This window comes from Talpa occidentalis, unplaced genomic scaffold (genome assembly GCF_014898055.3).
Source record: "Talpa occidentalis isolate TD23 unplaced genomic scaffold, MPIMG_talOcc4v2.1 talOcc4.2, whole genome shotgun sequence".
Classification (NCBI taxonomy): Eukaryota; Metazoa; Chordata; class Mammalia; order Eulipotyphla; family Talpidae; genus Talpa; species Talpa occidentalis.
In genome coordinates, this window is record NW_023602073.1 from 52,788,349 (window position 1) to 52,807,030 (window position 18,682).

Consider the following 18,682-nt stretch of genomic DNA (forward strand, 5'->3'; position numbering starts at 1 on the left):
GCCAACCAGGGGAGTCCTTGTAACCAGTATTTTTAAAAAAAGTTTTCATATACATGTGGCATCTTTAGCAATACAGTTAGTTTAAATGTTTTTTTTTTTGCATTTATTTGCACGTCATCTTTCGATGATATTTTGTATTCATAAATATAATTTTGTATCTGGCTTGTTTAAGTCAACACTGATTTAAGATTTTTTCCTCACTTGGACTCACATAGACACTCATAGTTCTTTCCTCTTAAACTGCTGTATATTTTTTTAAAATAAATTTTATTTTTATATTCCCCATACAATTGCAACCCCCTTATTTTGACCCCAATCCCTCCCCTCCCCACCCTCCACCCCCCCATAGAGTGTCTCTGGTTCATAGTTTTTTGTTGATTTTGATTTTCACTTTCTTATAGTTATTCATTTTCCTGGTCCCTTATTTAAGTTTTCTAGATTCCTATGAGTGAGACCATTCGGTATTTTTCTTTTTCTTTCTGGCTTATTTCGCTGAGCATGATCCCTTCAGCTCCATCCATGTTGCTGCAAATTGCATGTGTTTATCTTTTTTGAATGCTGAGTAATATTCCATTGTGTATATGTACCACATCATCTTGATCCAGTCATCTATTTTTGGGAATTTGGGTTGTTTCCAAAGCTTAGCTATTGTAAATAGTGCTGCTATAAATATAGGGGTGCAGGTGTTCTTTGGAATTGATGTTTCTGTGTCCTTTGGGTAAATAGCTAAGAGTGGAATTGCTGGATCATATGGAAGCTCTATGTTTAGTAGGTCCAGAAATCTCCACATAGCTTTCCATAGTGGTTGGACCAGTTTGCACTCCCACCTACAGTTCAGGAGAGTTCCTTTTTCTCCACATCCTCGCCAACATTTGTTGTTGCTAGTTTTTTTAATATGTGCCATTCTCACTGGTGTAAGGGTATCTCATTGTAGTTTTGATTTGCATTTCCCTGATTACAAGTGATGTTTTTTCATATGCCTGTTGGCCATTTTCATTTCCTCTTCAGAGAAGTTAAACTGCTGTATATTATTCTAACTGATAGGTATACATTATATTACATTACTTCTGATTTCTTTTTTTTAAGATTCATTTATTTATGCATACAAGAACTGGGGTACAGGCCAGAGGTGCGGAAGGTGAAAGGATTCATCAGAGACAGAGTGGGGAACAGAACAGGCAGATCTACTGAAATACACTACTGAGGGGAGCAGCAGGCAAGACAGGAGAGGTCTGTTGCACCATGTGGGTAGCTCCCTGGCTGGGGATCGAACTCATGTTGAAGTGGCTGCAGATAGCTTCATAGGTTTCATCTTAAACCCTGTGCCACCAGGGAGGCCCTAATTCTGATTTCTTATTGTTAAAGTGTCATAACAGACTTCTTTGTACATGACTTCTTATGTACACAAGCAAGGCTTTTCTCTAGTGTTTAAGCCCAGAAGCCAAATTCATAGGGCAGGCAGATGTTTAGTTTTCACTGAAAAACTGCTCATTAGTGAAGGAAAATTCCCACTTTCACTATATATCTCAAATATTTGATCTTGTTAGGCTTTAAATATTTTGCAGAAAACATTTTGAGAAAAGCAGTATCTTATTTTTACATTGTTTTTTGACACATTAATGAGATTTGGTAATTTTTAAAATATGTATTAGGCATTCAGTTTCCTTTGTGAAATGTTTAACCTTATCTTTAAATCATTTAATTTCTTTTCTATTCCAACTAGTTGTGAGATTTTATTTGTATTTTTAATGGGGATAACATTGATAGTTATGCACACTGACAATGCTTTCCCTCAGTCTGACTGCCTCTGGCTTTATAATCTATGTATGGTATGTTAGGTCTATAGAAAGTTTTGAATTTTTGTTAGTCAAAATTTATACTTGATGATTTCTGGGTGTTTGAACTGAAAGCTTCTTACTTTTCTGAGTCATATGTAGGTGTTTTATTTAACTTAATTTTTGGTAAGGAAAAGAGTGATGTAGAATATCTATTATTTTTTACCTAAAAACTCTAGATTGACATATGGCCATCTGTTATGAAATCAACTTTTTCATAAAATAAGGATCTATTTCTGTGTTCTTGATTTTGTCACACAGATTTTTTTTTCTAACTTCATTGGAATGTTGTTGACATACCTAAGTTTATAATCTGATGGTTTGATGCACACATATATTGTGATTTGTCTATAACAATAAGGTTATTTAACATCTCCAGCTCCTTATGAAATTGTCATTTTTTTTTTTTTGGTGTGTGGTGATAATATTTAACATCTACTCTCAATATTTTTCAAGAACATAATGCAGTAAAATAAGACATGAGGGGGGAAATTAATAACAATATAAAACACAACAAAATAAAAACAGACAGACAATTATAAATCAGAGACATCCTGCAGGGGAGGAGGAGGGAGAGGGATCAGATGGAGAGGGATCAGAGGGAGGGAGGGGGAGAGGAGCAAAGGGGGCTGAGGGGATGGTGCATGGGGGCATTGGTGAGGGAAATTCTATGGGGACTACACCTGATGCGGTGGAAGCAAACATTGTTTAAAAATGAGCAATGGGGACTCCTGGTGGCGCAAGGGGTTGAGTGCTGCACTATGGGGCAGTCCGCAGCCTCTACAGTATGAGTTCAATTCCCGGCTGGCCAGGGAGCAACCCACATGGTGCAGCAGACCTCTCCTGACTCGCCCGCGGTTCCCCTCAGCAGTATATTTCAGTTAGTCTGCCTGTTCTGTTCCCTACTCTGTCTCTGGTGAGTCCTCTCACCCCTACATCTCTGGCCTGTACCCCAGCTCTTGTATGTATAAATACATCTTAAAAAAATAAAAATGAACAATGATGTAAAACATATATAAATGAAAAAATAAAAAATAAAATGAAATTACTCTTATTGAAAAAAAAAAAGAATATATTGCAGTAATGCTAGTTTTAGTCACCATGTTGGATATTGGCTTCCTAGAACTTATTCAAATTATAACTGGAGGTTTGTAAACTTTGAACAACAATCTGCATTTCCCCAGTCCCCATTCTCTGGCAACCACCATTCTACTCTATTTCTATGAAATCAACTTTTTTGATATTCACATATTAGTGAGAACATAGGGTATCTTTCTGACTTATATCAGCATAATGTCCTTAAGGGCCACCCATGTTGTTGCAAAAGGTGAATTTCCTTCTTTCTTATGGCTGTGTAACAATCTAATGTGCGGGTATCTCATAAATATGTATATGTATATGCATGTGTACACATATCACACATTTATTCTCTTTTTCATATATATATATTCTCTTTATCCATGAACCTGTCAATGATACTGTTGTCTATATCTTAGTTATTATAAATAAAATGTGGAAAGCTATAATGAACATGGGGGTGCAGATATCACTCTGTTGGAGGTAGTGATTTTATTTCCTACAGATACGTACTCAAATTTAGGATCATTGCATCATATGGTAGTTCTGTTTTCAATTTTTTTGAGAAATCTTCATAATGGCTGTACTAATTTACATTCTCACCAAAAGATTTCCATTTTATCTATAACCTTGCCAAAACTTGTAGTCTCTTGTGCTTTTCATAATACATATTCTAACAGATGTGAAGCAGCATCTCATTGTGATTTTGATTTATATCCCCTTGATGATAAGTGACATTGAACAACATTTCATGGGCCTGTTTGTCATTTGAATATTTTCTTTGGAAAAGTATTCAGTTATCTGCCCATTTTTAAATTAAATTTGTTTTTATTCTTTATATAATTGAATATTAAATACATGTATTATGTACAATCTACAAATATTTTCTCCCATTCAGTTGGCTGTTTTTTTCATTTTGTTGATATTCTCCCTACTGTGCAGGGCTTTTTAGTCTGATGTAGTCCAAGTTATTTATTTTTGCTTTTATTGACTTTGCTTTAGGTACCAAGTCCAAAAATTATTGCCACAACTAATCTCAAGGAGCTTACTCCCTATGTTTTCTTTGCAGAGTTTTATACTTTCAGGTCTTAATATTTAAGTCTTTAATTTCTTGAGTTGATATCTGTGTGTTGCATAAGATAGTAGTCTAGTTACATTTCTTTTTTGCCTGTAACTGTTAATTTCCCCCAATATTTACTGAACTATACTTTCCACATTATATATCCTTACTATTTATTTGTAAATTAATTGACCATATATGCTTGGGCTTAATTTTGAGCTCTCTATTCTGCTCCATAGATCTATGTGTCTGCTTTCATGTCAATACCATACTGTTTTGACTACTATAGCTTTGAATTATACAATTTAAAAGTTTGAAATTAAGAGTATGATTTTCCAGTGGTCTTTATGTTTTTCTTTTTATTTCTGTCACTATAGTAACTTTTGACTTTGACTGACATGAGAGAAAGTGTGTGTGTGTGTGTGTGTGTGTGTGTGTGTGTGGTTTTAAAATTATCTACTTTCAATCTTCTGTAGACCCTTTTGATCACAGATTTAAGTTTCTTTTCTTGTGGAATATTGTCGCCATGATATCCTACAATATTATCTGACATATATTATCTGAATTCTCCTTTATGGAATATTTATTACATTTGAACTCTTCATTCTATTCAAGTATGACTCTTACTTTTCCTTCGTATTCTTAAGCTGTTCTGTGTGTATGATTTTAAGAAATCCCCTGTTATATATTCTAATTCACTTTGAATTGTGATTAATATATTTAACTATTATATATAATCATATATCTCTAATAATAATTATCAGTATTATTTATCACTTAAATTTCAGTAAGTTATTATTTCTAAGATTTCAACTTTGTTCCCTTTTTATAACTGCTTGTTCTTTTCCAAACTACCTTTATACCACATATATTTATACCAAATATATGTATATTTATTTGGAAATCTGAAGAGACCATTATAGGCAAGGAAATTGAAATAGTAACCAAGAGTCTTGCAAACATGAAAAGACCAGCATCAAATGACTTCACTAATGCATTTCATTAATTTTTTCCAAGAAGTTTTAAGAGCTATCTTTTTCAAACACTAAAAAAAAAAAATTGAAGAGGAGGGAATGCTTCTAGGCACATTTTATGAAGTCAATATTATCTTGGTATTAAAAAATAGAAAAAGAAAGGGGCCTCCCTGGTGGCTTAGGGGTTAAGTATCAGTGCTAGCACTAAGATGGCCTGAATTCACTCCCTGGTTGGGGATAACCCACATATGGTGCAGCAGACCTCTCCTGTCTTGCCCGCTGTTCCCCTCCGCAGTGTATTTAAGTTGATATCCCTGTGCTACTCCCCACTGTGTCTCTGGTGAATCATCTCACCACCCCACACCTCTGGCCTACACCCCAGTTCTTCTAAACAAAAATAAGTAAAATCTTTAAAAAATAGAAAAAAGTTTTTTTTTTTTTAATTTATTTATTTATACAAGCACGGGGTACAGTCAGAAGCGCGGGAGGGTGAGAGAATTCACCAGAGCCAGAGCGGGGAGCAGAGCAGGCAGAAGGACCGAAGTACACTGCTGAGGGGAGCAGCGGGTGGCAGGAGAGGTCTGCGCACCATGTGGGACCCTCCTCCGGTGGCCGGGGAGCAGCCGGGGTTCGAACCAGCGCCGCAGAGGCCGCGGGCAGCTTCTCAACCCAGCGCTCAACCGCTGCGCCATCCGGGAGGCCCCCAAAAATAGAAAAAGTTACCAGGAATAATAATATAGGACAATCATTCTAACGAGCACAGAGCAAATTCCTCTACAAGATACTAGCAAACTGAATTCAACAGTATTTTAAAGGATCATATACCAGGGCCAAGTGGAATTTATTCCATGGATGCAAGTATAATTCAATAAATGCAAGTCAAGTAATTTAATATACCACATAAACAACATCTATTAACAATTCAAAAGATGTGGAAAATCATTTGACATATTCCACATCCATTTATGATAAATCTCTCAATAAAATGAGAATAAAAGAAATGTAGCTCAACTGAATAAAAACCATGAATGAAAAATTAACAGGTTACATTATATTCAGTTCTGAAAAACTGAAAAAAAATTTCTCTGAAATCAGGAACAAGACAAGGATGTTCTCTTTTACCAAATAATTCAACATAATATTGGAAGTCCGAGGGCCTCCCTGGTGATGCAGGCGGTTGAGTGCCGCACTGTGAAGCTGTCCACAGCTTCTACAGCACGAGTTCAATCCCAGCTGGCCTGGAAGAAACCCACATGGCGCAGCAGACCTCTCCTGTCTTGCCTGCTGCTCCCCTCAGCAGTGTATTTCATCAGTCTGTCTGTTTTGTTCCCCCCTCTGTCTCTAGTGAATCTTCTCACCCTCCCCCACATCTGGCCTGTACCCCAGTTCTTGTATAAATAAATAAATCTTAAAAAAAAATTAAAAAGAAATATTGGAAGTCCCAGCCAGGGCAATTAGGCAAGAAAGGGAAATAAGGTTTATCCAAATAGGAAAGAAAGAAATTAACTATCACTATTTGCAGATGACACATGTAAAGCTGTAAAGACTCCACTAAAATCTGTTAGAGGCAATAAATCAGTATAGTAAAGTGGCAGGATACAAATTAAATACATAAAAATTTCTGCAGGCTATCAGAAAAATGCAAACAACTACATGTAAGCAACTGATGACCAGAAGGAGAAGTAGAAAAAAGAATCCCATTAATGTACCAGAAAGAATTACACACCTAGAAATAAATTTAACAAAGGTGGTGAAAGATCTGTACATTGAATATTATATTATTAAAAGAAGAGGGAGAAGAAACAAAATTAAAGGAAAGAGATGACATGCTCATGGATTGAAAGAACAAACATTGCTAAAATGTCCATCTTAAAAACATGACCATCTTATCCAAAACAATATATGGATTCAGTTCACTTCCTATCACAAAGCCAATTCATTTTTTACAGAACTAAAAGTATTATACAAAATTGAAAAGGAGGGGAAAAATTGAAGAAAAAGTAGCAATAACCTCCCTTTTCTCTCACTAGCTTACTGAGGTGGGACTAATCCCAGGAAATGTTGCTCAAATCTAGAACAGAATGGGAAGGAATTCCTGGAGCTTGAAATGCACAGATGCACAAATGGTCTAAGTAGTTCATCTATCTCAAACATCACCTTTCTTCTATGCCTTCAAACAACTGTAATGGGAAGATTCAAGGAAATCTTCAGCTGTGAGTAGTTGACTAGGGAATGATGTTGTGGTAGAAGAAGGCACAGTATTTTTCTGTAAGAAACTGAGGTCTTGGGCTTCCCCTGGTGGCACAAGGGCCTAAGCACAGCACTGTGAGGCTGTGCAGCCTCTGCAGCACAAGTTTGATACCTGCCCTGCCAGGGAGCTGCCCTCATGGCACAGAGGACCTCCCCTGTCTCACCGGCTGCAGCCCCCAGCAGTGTATTTCAGTCAGTCTGCCTGTTCTGTTCCCCACTCTGTCGCTGGTGGATCCTCTCACCCTCTGCATCCCTGGCCTGTATCCTGGTTCTTGTATGCACAAATAAATAAATGTTAAAAAAAAAGAAACTCAGGTTTTTATTATTTTTTAAAAAATTATTTTTTATTCATGCATACCAGAACCGGGGTACAGGCCAGATAAACGGGAGGGTGAGAGGATTCACCAGAGACAGAGCAGGGGACAGAAGAGGCAGACTGACTGAAATACACTGCTGAGGGGAGCAGCGGGCGAGCCAGGAGAGGTCTGCTGCGCCATGTGGGACTCTTGCTGACCAGCCGGGATCAAACTCATGCTGCAGAGGCTGTGGACAGCTTCTCAGCGCTGCACTCAACTGCCTGTGCCACCAGAGGAGGCCCAGAAACTGAGGTTATTAATAAGAGAACTTTTTACAAAAATCGGGGTTGTCTGTGAGAAAGGATATGACAACTTATTCCATAGTTGAATGCCTGTTTAGAGGTTTGCTAATCTGCTTTGTGGCTTAATTTCATTTGAGAAATCCCACAGGAAACTGGGATTACATGAAATTTATTTGTAAACTAGGTATGAGAATCAGATTTGAATTATGGAAAACTAGGACATAGTGTAAAATGTGGTTTCCTGAATTCTGTATTAAAATCACTATTATCATTACTTGATCTGGTTTAAATACTGAATTACTATTGAGGTCTGTTTCCTGGGAAACTGAGTTAAGAACAGAAATAAAGGAAAATCCTTCAATTACTAATCTGAACACTTTGTGTAATGCAGATATAAATGACTATGTGAGTCTCACTCTTTTGTCTACTAGAAATAGAAGCCTCTTGGTTCAGAAAAAGTCTCACATATGACAAATCGAGAAGTAAAGAACTTACTTGATGTTCTCTGTGAAATCACTGAAGAATAAGCAGAAAGAAATTCATGTATTTTTTTCTTAAGTAGAAAAAACACAATATATTACCTAACATATTCTGCTGGTTTCTATGAGGGCAGGATTAGGCGGGCATAAGAAAGAAAGCATCCCAAACTACCCTGTACAAATTACACCTGTAGAGTAGGTGCAATACAAACTTAGATGTTAGGTGAAGGAGTGATGTGTTATGATGAAGTCAAAGGCAGGGTTTTCTGAAAGACCTTCTTCATTATTGGACCTGAATAACTTTAGGTAAATTCCCAAATAATAGCCACTGGAACTTTTAGTTTCCTTTAAATAGCATCATGATCTTTGAGAGAATACTCAGGTTCTTTCTCCATTTAAACATCCATTAAATATTTTGGGCTTTTTCTCTCATTCTCACAACCCCCAAACCCAATCAACATTCTGCCTACCTCAATTCTTATACTGCATCATTCAGGTTTTTGGGGGTTGTTATTTACAAATACTAGCTTATCTTTTCCTTTAATACCAATTTCTGAAATTATCTACAGTGTACAGGAATCTGGATAATAAGGAAACGAGAGTAGTGAGAGATTCAAATTACATTAATGGAGCAAAGTCCCCTAGACCTTGAAGACCAAAGTGAACCAAAGTAGAGACACAGATGCAATACTTACTTATGGGTGCCAGGGGCAGACCTAAAAAAAAAAATTAGATACCAATGAATATTTATCTGAATGGAATGATATTGCTTCTATGGATGCCTATCTGAGTCTCCAGGTGTTACAGGGAACAACAACAATAAATGCAGATAACAATAGAAAAATAGACTGAACTTACCACCAGGCATTGAAGGTGGAGCAGCTGAAAGACAAGCAGAAGTATCTGTGCAACCATTTTCTCTCCCACTATGTTTTCTACTTAGTGAATTCCTCAGGACAGGCCATTATAACAATGAGGAAGAATGCTCCCTTTGGCCTTTATTTACTTTTAAAGTAAATCACCAGGATTTGAATTTTCCAACAAAATCATTAATAACACTGGAATTTTGACCATGGGAGGAAATTGGTGAAGGAAGTGTGCACCCCCGTCCTCAGAACCCAGCACTGCCAGGGGAGGGAGGGGTTACAGGGCCCCACAGTGGAAGAAATAGACTTACTGAGGGCATGTGGAGTTGGTCTTGCTAGAAAATAGAACAGAGAGAATTGTTACATCCTTTTCTTCCCCAATTAACTTGTTTTTTTTTCAATTTGTGAAGTTCCATGTGAAATATCATTTTTAACTGATGAAAAAATTTCCCCTTTCTTTTTTTATATAAATCAGTGAAATTTGATTTGTCCATAAAATTATTAAAAAGTTCGGTTTACTACTGGATATGTCAAACACGATATCAAGGAAACAGGATTACTAAGCCCTTAAAATCCCTATATGATCAAGGAAGTGTTTCTCAGATTTCTTGGTATTCAAATGTGGAAAAACAACAGGGTAGGGCAGGAAGTCCAAATGGAAAACTGTTTTAAAAAGTATTTGTCCCTAACTCCCCCTCTTCATTTTTCCATTTTCTGTAGACAGTCTCTTTTAATGGATTTCTTTAATTAAAGCACCCATATAGTTCTTATTACATAGGAGATAGAGTAAATACATTCATTGTATTTTTGTATATCAGTAGCTTAGAACTTTCTAGTACATTTATAATTCATAGGTATTTTGATAATGAGATAGCAGGAGGCCAAGATGTACCTCAACTCTTTTAAAATTAAACCTGGTAAGATAAAGTCTCTTAAACCCCGCTAGAAATCAATTGATCCCTGTGGCAGAGAATTAAATGAACACTCAGACTTACTGATTGGTTGATGAGTTGACTCCACTGAAAAACAAGCAAGAAAAATTGCTTATTTGTCCTTTCTTATTTACTTGCCTATTCATTTTTTTTTCCTATTGGTAAATTTCCTAGTTATATAATTACAGCTTTTTTTTTTTTTTAAGGTAGATGCATTTGAGATTTCTAGAAAATTTTTAAGCAGCTGGTAGTATGTTATGGAGAAGCAAAAGGCTAAGAAAACAAGTTTTCTGTTCCCCTATTGGTACTCAAATTCCAATAGATACCACTGGACTTCAACAGGGGTGCAGCAGAGAAACAATTTATTAATTGCTTGCATAGATGATCCAGCCAGAAAACAGAAATATTAACTATAGATTTTTTTCTCCCATTCACTTTTCCCCTTCTGTATGAAAAGCTCCTTATTGGCAATAAGGACCATGGACAAACTTTTTTCTCTGCTTTTTAATTTATGTGAATCATGAATATTTTAGAAACTTCTTAATAACCTAGTGGAATTCTCAGTAGTGGAAAAACAAGGGGTCAAAGAAACAGGAACTTTGACTATTGCAATCCCAATATAGAGGGATAAATCTTGGTTTTTGATTTGTTACTATATTGTGAAGAAACAAACAAGGACATGAAATAATGATATGACAATATAAAAATAAAAACAAACAAAAAAAATAAAAGAATATCGTTAGACATTGCTGGAGAAAATTTTGTCCCATCATGAAGGGAAATAGTCAAACTTACCAGAGGATCCTGCAGCTGTAAAAGAAAGAGAAATTAGTGTGGAAAGGCTGATGAAGAGGAACTAGTTTTCTGGTTTCTACTGAGAGGGGATATCAGGAATGGCAATGGAGGGGGAGCATCAAAGCCCTGTGCTGGGGAACACAGCTGCCATCAGGCCCTGGGGATTCTGTCTCCTGCTTGGTCTGGAAGGCTGTAGGTGGGGGGCTTAGTTATAGCTTCCATTTTGGCAGTGACAGGTAAGTGCTTAAAATCCTATAGCAGATTGGTAATTTAAACTGTCCTGCCTTCACTTGTCTTCTCCATGCAAGTTTTTATTCACTGATACAAGTATTCTCCCTCCCTTATTGACAAGTCACTATGAATATATAGTTTCTACTGATAATTTTAATATATATCATACATATTTAATATATTATGTATTATCTTGGATTTCTGAGTGGGGATTGCATTCTCACTTCATTCAGTTCTTAGAGTTAGGGTACAAGAATATATACCCAGAAGACAGAAACAAAGGACCCCAGACACTTAAAGAAGCTGAAGTCAACTGTTCTATAAGAATAGGGGTAGAGGGCCTCCCTGGTGGTGCAAGGGGTTAAGAGGCAACCTATGAAGCTAGCCACTAGCCACAGCCACTGCAGCACAAGTTTGATTCCCAGCCAGGGAGCTACCCACATGGCGCAGCAGACCTCTCCTGATTTGCCCACTGCTCCCCTCAGCAGTGTGTTTCAGTCAATCTGCCTGTTCTGTTGCCCACTCTGTCTCTGGTGAATCCTCTCACTGCCCACATCTCTGGCCTGTACCCCAGTTCTTGTATGCATAAATAAATAAATCTTTAAAAAAAAGGACAAGGGTAGAACTTACTGGTCACTTCTGAGGTTTCATCTAGTGGAAAAATAGAAGGAAAAAAAGAGAAGTCAGAGTATGTAACTTTATGGAGGATACAGGGAGCTCTGAAACCTGCCTATTAACTCAGGGCAGTGTGTGGGCTTACGTACCCACTCTTGTACTTTGCACCCTGAAGTCTGGTCTGGGATAGAAAAATGGCCCTATGGTGGCTTCATTCATCCTTCCTGTTCCTTCAGGGAGGGTAAGTGCTTGAACCCTCCAAGGGTTCATAATGCCTTCACCTTGTTCTTCTGTCATTTTCACTTTCACTAACTTCACTTTCTCCCTGTCATTTTATTAAATTTGAAGTTTTCCTCCCACTCTTTTTATTTATTAGTCCCATTTGGAGTCACCCAATTTTGTTAGTTAAAAAATAATATATTTTTTACCTTTTTCCAGTTTAGTTTAGAGGGAAACAAGGATGGAATAAATGTAGCAATGTACTTTTCATTTATATATCAATATATATTTTAAGTGTTTACTCTAAGGGAGAGGAGTTAAGCAGGGGAGAAAAGACTGGAAAGGGAATGCCATTCCCACAGATCTCAGTCACAGGGTGGCTATTATGGGTCTTTGGACCACATGAGGCCTTTCCTCAGGCAATAGTGAGAAACTCTGAGATGAGCTGGCTTATGATTTTTTTCCTATAAGAATTGTGAGAACTTTGGGTCTCCCCTCGTGGTACAGGTGGTTGAGTGCCATGCTATGAAGCTGTCTGCAGCCTCTTCAGCGCCGGTTCGATCCCGGCCTGCAGGTGAGGGTCCCACATGGCACGCAGACCTCTCCTGTCGCACCTGCTGCTCTCCTCAGCAGTATATTTTGTCAGTTTGCCTGTTCTGTTCCCCGCTCTGTCTCTGGTGAATCCTCTCATCCTCCCGCAAATCTGGTCTGTACACCAGTTCTTGTGTAAAATAAATAAATAAATCTTTAAAAAAAAAAGAATTGTGAGAAGTTTAAAGGCTGTGGGTCTTGGTGAAAAATCAAGAGTGCTTAGAGAGGCTGATGATTTAGGGGAATAGATAGATAAATGCTGGGTCGTATTACTTTACAACGAGAAGCATATTTAGAACCAGCATCTGGGTCAGGCAGCATCTTGTTTTTGTGGTCATAATAAAATTGTGTGGCAACTACTTTCCACATTTTGAGATTTTTTTTTTCTAAAATATCTTCATATGATAGCAAACTCCATGGGAGTTTTATTCTATAATCATTGAATAAGCTCTATATAAATTACAAAACACTTCTGAACTAGAAAACTACCTTTGTTATTTTATCTGTTATTTTAGAAATTTCTATACTATTATGGAGGTTATTATGACTGTTACTGGGGGGATTTCCTACTAGTTTTATTTTAAAAAAAAGTGGAAAATTTGCAGCAGTGGAAAGTGGAAAAGAATGAAATCATGTCTGAAACCACTGTTCTTACAGCAATAAATATATTTAGAATTCAGAACAGACACTGTAGAAACTGTAGAAGATGAAAGAACACCAAAGGAAAAAAAATAGATAAGGCACTTACTACTACTGGGTCCAGTATATTGCACTACAAATAGAAACAAACTTAAATTATTGTGCTTGTTGGGCATGAAAAACACACGTACTATTGATATTTTCCATAGGATAGCAATAAAAATGATCCCCTAGGAATTACTAAATCCAATCCTCATGATTAAATATTTTTATTGTACTGCTGCTGGACTATAGCCTTGTAATATGAATCAGATCTTCTCCAGGAGACTTGTAAACCTGTTTTAGTTGGAAGGATAATCACCCCCAATGACTTTATTCTAGTATCTTATTGATAGATGTTTGAGGAAAACTTTTAATTTCATTCATTCCTTTCCCTACATTTCTCCCTACATTTCCCCCTTCATAACCCTTTCATTTCACATTTTCAGCCTTTGTTTAATTTTATTGCTCATTTCTTACATCTGGCCTCAGATTCATTTTATTGCATCTTTGTTTTGGAACATTCTCCTAAAGATTGTTGGTAAACCACTTTAACAACTCTTAGAAATATGTTATGCTATCTATTATGAATGTGAGTGATACATTAACATTTGTATAGGTAACTTACCAATAGGTCCTGGAGTTTGCACTAAAAAGAAATACAAATTGCTCTCTTAGTGTACAAATGAATAATACACTTTTCATTAATTTATTTCTAAGGGTGGGAATTTGAAAGATAAAGGAGAATATTGGTAATAAGATTATTATTTATTAGGAAGAATTAATTCAGTAATTTTAAATATTAAATACGGAACAAAAGGTATATTTAGCATATACTATCATATATTTAATATACTGAAATATCCTATATTCTATAATCCTCGCCAACCTAGGAGACATTAGAAAAAAGGTGAAACTGTTCTTTTAGTTCAGAAACAGTCCATTTTTCAAGGGACCATTTTTTTTTTTTTTTTTTTGTGGGACCCTCGTCCGGTGGCCACGGAACGAACCAGCCCAGCGCTCAACTGCTGCACCACCAGGGGAGGCCCTCAAGGGAGCATTCTTATACTAAAATATTTCTGATGTGATCTAGGAGTAGGCATTAAGCAGGAGACACGAATTCAATCTTCCGACAGCTTCCATCTTTATCGGGGACTGACAGAGTGAGGAATTTGCTTTCTTTAGCTAGACTGACCTAAGGGCAACAGGCCAACCTAACCTTCAGTTTTTAAGGAATCTGGCCTTCAGTTGATTTTCTAGCTGTGATCTTCTGGTGAACTGATTAAAATTCTAAAACTTCTAAATTAGTTTGCAACATTGATTTATATAACTGTATCTGAATTAGGAAAAGCCATAGCTCTGGGCTTCCCTGAATAAAGTGTCCATATGTTTAGGCACATTTTTTGCAGGGGGCTGTCCCTGCAGGTTGTGGTCCCTGCAGGTTGTGTATATGGAGTTCTTAAAAGAGATTTTAGCTTCTCGGTCTTCTAAGTGAGGGTAGCTCATGAACTTGGCTAATGTGAAGCCAAAGAGAATAATTTCTGGATGGCTCTGTAAGTGCCTGAGTGAAAGAAACACCAGGAGGATTACTCCACAGAAGAGGGGTGGCTGATGCAGGCTTGCTGGCAGTTGTGCTGCTGCCATAGATGTTCTGATAGGCAGGTGCCAGGAGAAGTCATGAAAATCATGTCAGTTTGCATTGTTAACTAAATCTAAAAAAGACCACCCTTCCTTCCAGTGGCCAAAACAGCATCTCTTTTCCACAACCCCTCACTTCATGGAATTCATGATGTGAAATGTCCCAGCTCTGACGCATAAATTCCAAACCTCTAACATGTACAGAAAAGCCAGACGGGGTTTTACCAATTCTGCATATTCTGGGCTTAAGCTATAGACAAGTTAGAAATCTAGGGATTTTGCAACTGTAACGTAATATTTGTTATGACTGTCTATCAAAAAGTACCCTTGATCTTAAACCTGTTCTCTTGTTATAAGCCAGTAAACACTTAGGCAGATATTTTCAAATTGTATTTTGTTTCTTCAATTTTCCTCCCTTTCCACTTTCGTTTTATTTCTTGTACTCTCTTCACTTTCCTCTTTCAGTTGTATTTACTCTGGGATGTTGTGTAAATCCAATAAAATAATGGAGAGAAAAAAAACTATAAGGTATAAGGAATCACTCAAAAATGTGATTATGTTACAGAATGTATCTCCATAAAAGGAGCAGGAGCATTGCAGGACAGTGAAATGGTGCCAAATTCCCACCCTCACTGGCATGCTGCCACCTTGGATTACAAGTCCCAATATGTCATGAACTGGACTTCCTGAGCATGGGAACAACTGGGAATTAGGGGTTAAGCAGTCACGCTTAGTATATGAATAAACTCATACAGGCTTGAGAAATCTTGCTTCTGTGGCCCTGCCTTGTACCCTAGCACAAGGGGATTTGGAAGAGACACATGGAGGAGAGACATGTAGAGACATTTGAAAGAGACACATGGGTGACAGACATGTGAGGAAGCTGACAGTGGCAGCCATTATCTTGATGGGGTATCTCTTTTTGTCCCAGCTCCTAAGACCTGCCTAACCCCTTTCTTGCTGTTTTCTACCAGTTGCCTTAGGCTGTGGCAAGCTTTTACACTTCAGTGAACCTGCTTTAGGTCAACCTTATTTGGCTAGGCCATTTGCCCATGAGGGGATGGATAATTTTCAGAGTTTTATTAGGAATATCCTTTTATCTCTTCTCTCCCTCTGTACACTGTATGCATGGATGGCTGGATACCTTTCAGAGTGTGTACTCTTTAACAGTTTGGGGTTTCTGGGTGCCCCTTGGTCAAATGATAACCATTAGGCATAAGACTCACATTCATTTTGTCATATGAATATAAAGACCTCAAACCATAGTCTTTTTTTTTTTTTTTTAAGATTTATTTATTCATTTATACAAGCACTGGGTACAGTCAGAAGTGCGGGAGGGTGAGAGAATTCACCAGAGCAGGGAGCAGAACAGGCAGACTGATGAAGTACACTGCTGAGGGGAGCAGCGGGTGGAAGGAGAGGTCTGCGTGCCATGTGGGACCCTCCTGGCAGCCGGGGATTGAACCAGCGCTGCAGAGGCTGGCAGCTTCGCACCCCAGCACTCAACCGCTGCGCCACCAGGGAGACCCCATATTTAGTCTTATAATTTAAAAAATGTTAAATTTTGTTAGGAATGCTATAATACAGTGTGTTAAACTATTTATTCTCACATAATTATCCACAGTTGCATTTTTGAACTTAACCTATACAATGTTTCTATGGAAAAATACAATAGTTGCTAAAAGTTGGGGAGAATAGAACCTACAGAGAACTTTTCAGAGCATAATTGAAAAAAAATTAAATTTGGATTGTTTTACAAAATAAAGGCAATGGTTCTCCCCTGTTGGCACAGGCAGTTGAGCGCATCACTGTGAAGCAGTCCGCAGCCTCTGTAGTGCCGGTTTGATCCTGGCTGGCCAGGAAGGGTCCCACATGGTGCGGCAGACCTTTCCTGTCTTGCCTGCTGCTCCCCTCAGCAGTGTATTTCAGCATTTCTGCCTGTTCTGTTCCCTGCTCTGTCTCTGGCGAATCCTCTCACCCTCCTGTGCATCTGGCCTGTACTCTGGTTCTTGTATAAATATTTTTTAAAAAAGGCAATCAAATAATGGGACATTATTTATATAGAAAGCAAGATGTTTAGGAGCTGTGTTCTAAATGTTTATTACATATTGGTTTCAAGAGCTAGATTATAAGGAGGGGGCGGAGCAACATGGCGGCGAGGAGACGCTGCGAGTAAGATCTCCCATTAAAAAAAGTTAATAGGGAGGAAAAGCGGCAGGTCCCAGTGAGAACTGGGACACGGAAGATAAACGGACGACTCCAGCAAACTGCCCGAAGAAGAAAGTTGCCATAAAAGAGGACGAGAAGGGAGGGAAGCGCAGAACCCTGCTCCCCTCCCCCGCCCACAGAGGCGGCACTCTCCGACCGGCAGAGACGAGGGAAACAACAAACCAAAACGCCCAACAAGAAAAAACGGACACAGCAAGCGGGACTGTGAGTGGAAAGGAACTATTTCAGCCACCACACCCCGTGAACAGGAGCTGAGGCGAACCCTGAAGGATCCGCTGCGGAGGTGAGCTCCAGGCGCCATTAAAGAGAGCCCCGCCCACCAGGAGGAGACCAGCACCAGCACACAGCCCCAGCCGCCCGGTAAGCTTGCGCGAAAGCGGCGCTCGGATTGCAGCTGCCCAGGGCCCTGCGCCTGCGACCTAGGCTTGCGGGGAGACGGCGGAGGCCCTCCCTGAGTGAGCAGGAACAAGGCGCCCAGGCAGGGGAGCGGGATTCAAAAGGCGCCATTCCCGCGCCACTGATCTGGGCTATAGCCCGTGTCCTGGAACTGAGGGCTTTGGAACTGAGACCCGGGCGGAGGCCCTCCCTGAGTGAGCAGGAACAAGGCGCCCAGGCAGGGGAGCGGGATTCAAAAGGCGCCATTCCCGCGCCACTGATCTGGGCTACAGCCCGCATCCTGGAACTGAGGGCTTTGGAACTGAGACCCGGGGCACGAAATTAGGGGCGTGGGTTCCCCACGACGGTGGGGCACAAGGCAGACACAGCACCCCAAAGCCGTTGAGGTGTACCCTACCATCCCCGCTCTGCTCCCTGTCCCACGGGGTGGAAAATCAGCTCCCCAAGGGCTCTAGGAGAGATCTCTGGTGCCACCTAGCGACTTGACCCCAGCACAGGCTACTGAAGGAGCTAGTGGCCAGCTGGGGAGTTAGCCCACACCGGGCCCCTTCTGAACAAGTAGTCTGAGCCCACAGGGAGAGCGAGCACCCACAGCCGGGGCAGACCAGGCGCGCAGAATAGTGTGCCTGAGACCAGAAGCGCAGGGAGTGTGTCCCACATCACCATTTTAGAACAGGGACATTTCTTCAGTAAAGACTACCTGCAGAAGGCTTCCTCAGGAGCCAGAGGTGAGCGGGGGAAGTTCGCCCACGCCAGACCCCCTCTGGCCTGCAGTCCAAGCCCAGAGGGGAGCAGGAACCCACCGCCAGGGCAGACCAGGCGCACAGGGGAGTGTGTCCCCACATCGGCATTTTAGAACAGGGACCTTTCTCCAGTAAAGGTTGCTTGAAACTGACAGATGACTCCTGGAAGAACCAGAGGGGAACAGAGAAGCCCACCCAAGATGCCGGCAAGTCCCAACAACACAGTGTCCCAACGCATACGGCAAATTAGAAAACAGACAGTAGGGAGGAGAAGAACCACACGCAACCTAGCAACTCTCCAGAGAAAAAGCACACCACAAAAAGAAAGCCAGCCCCCAGATTGCAACGACAATAACTTGGAAGAATTTCTGAGCCTTCCAGAAAGAGAATTTAAAATTGCCGTGATTAAAAAACTGACAGAAGTCATAAAGGAAAACAAAGATAAGGGAAAAATAATCAACGATCAGAAGAATGCA

At 39.4% G+C, this 18,682-nt stretch overlaps 1 protein-coding gene across 1 annotated transcript in view; it reads right to left on the minus strand.

The window, feature by feature from the left end:
• Positions 1-18,682, minus strand: part of TSBP1 (testis expressed basic protein 1) — an 81,580-nt gene that overhangs the window by 20,402 nt on the left and 42,496 nt on the right. The window contains 9 exon segments of the mRNA XM_054698705.1: positions 8,290-8,310; positions 8,969-8,989; positions 9,132-9,155; positions 9,451-9,474; positions 10,135-10,158; positions 10,867-10,881; positions 11,728-11,748; positions 13,271-13,294; positions 13,829-13,849. Of these exon segments, the coding sequence (XP_054554680.1) occupies positions 8,290-8,310; positions 8,969-8,989; positions 9,132-9,155; positions 9,451-9,474; positions 10,135-10,158; positions 10,867-10,881; positions 11,728-11,748; positions 13,271-13,294; positions 13,829-13,849 (195 nt within the window).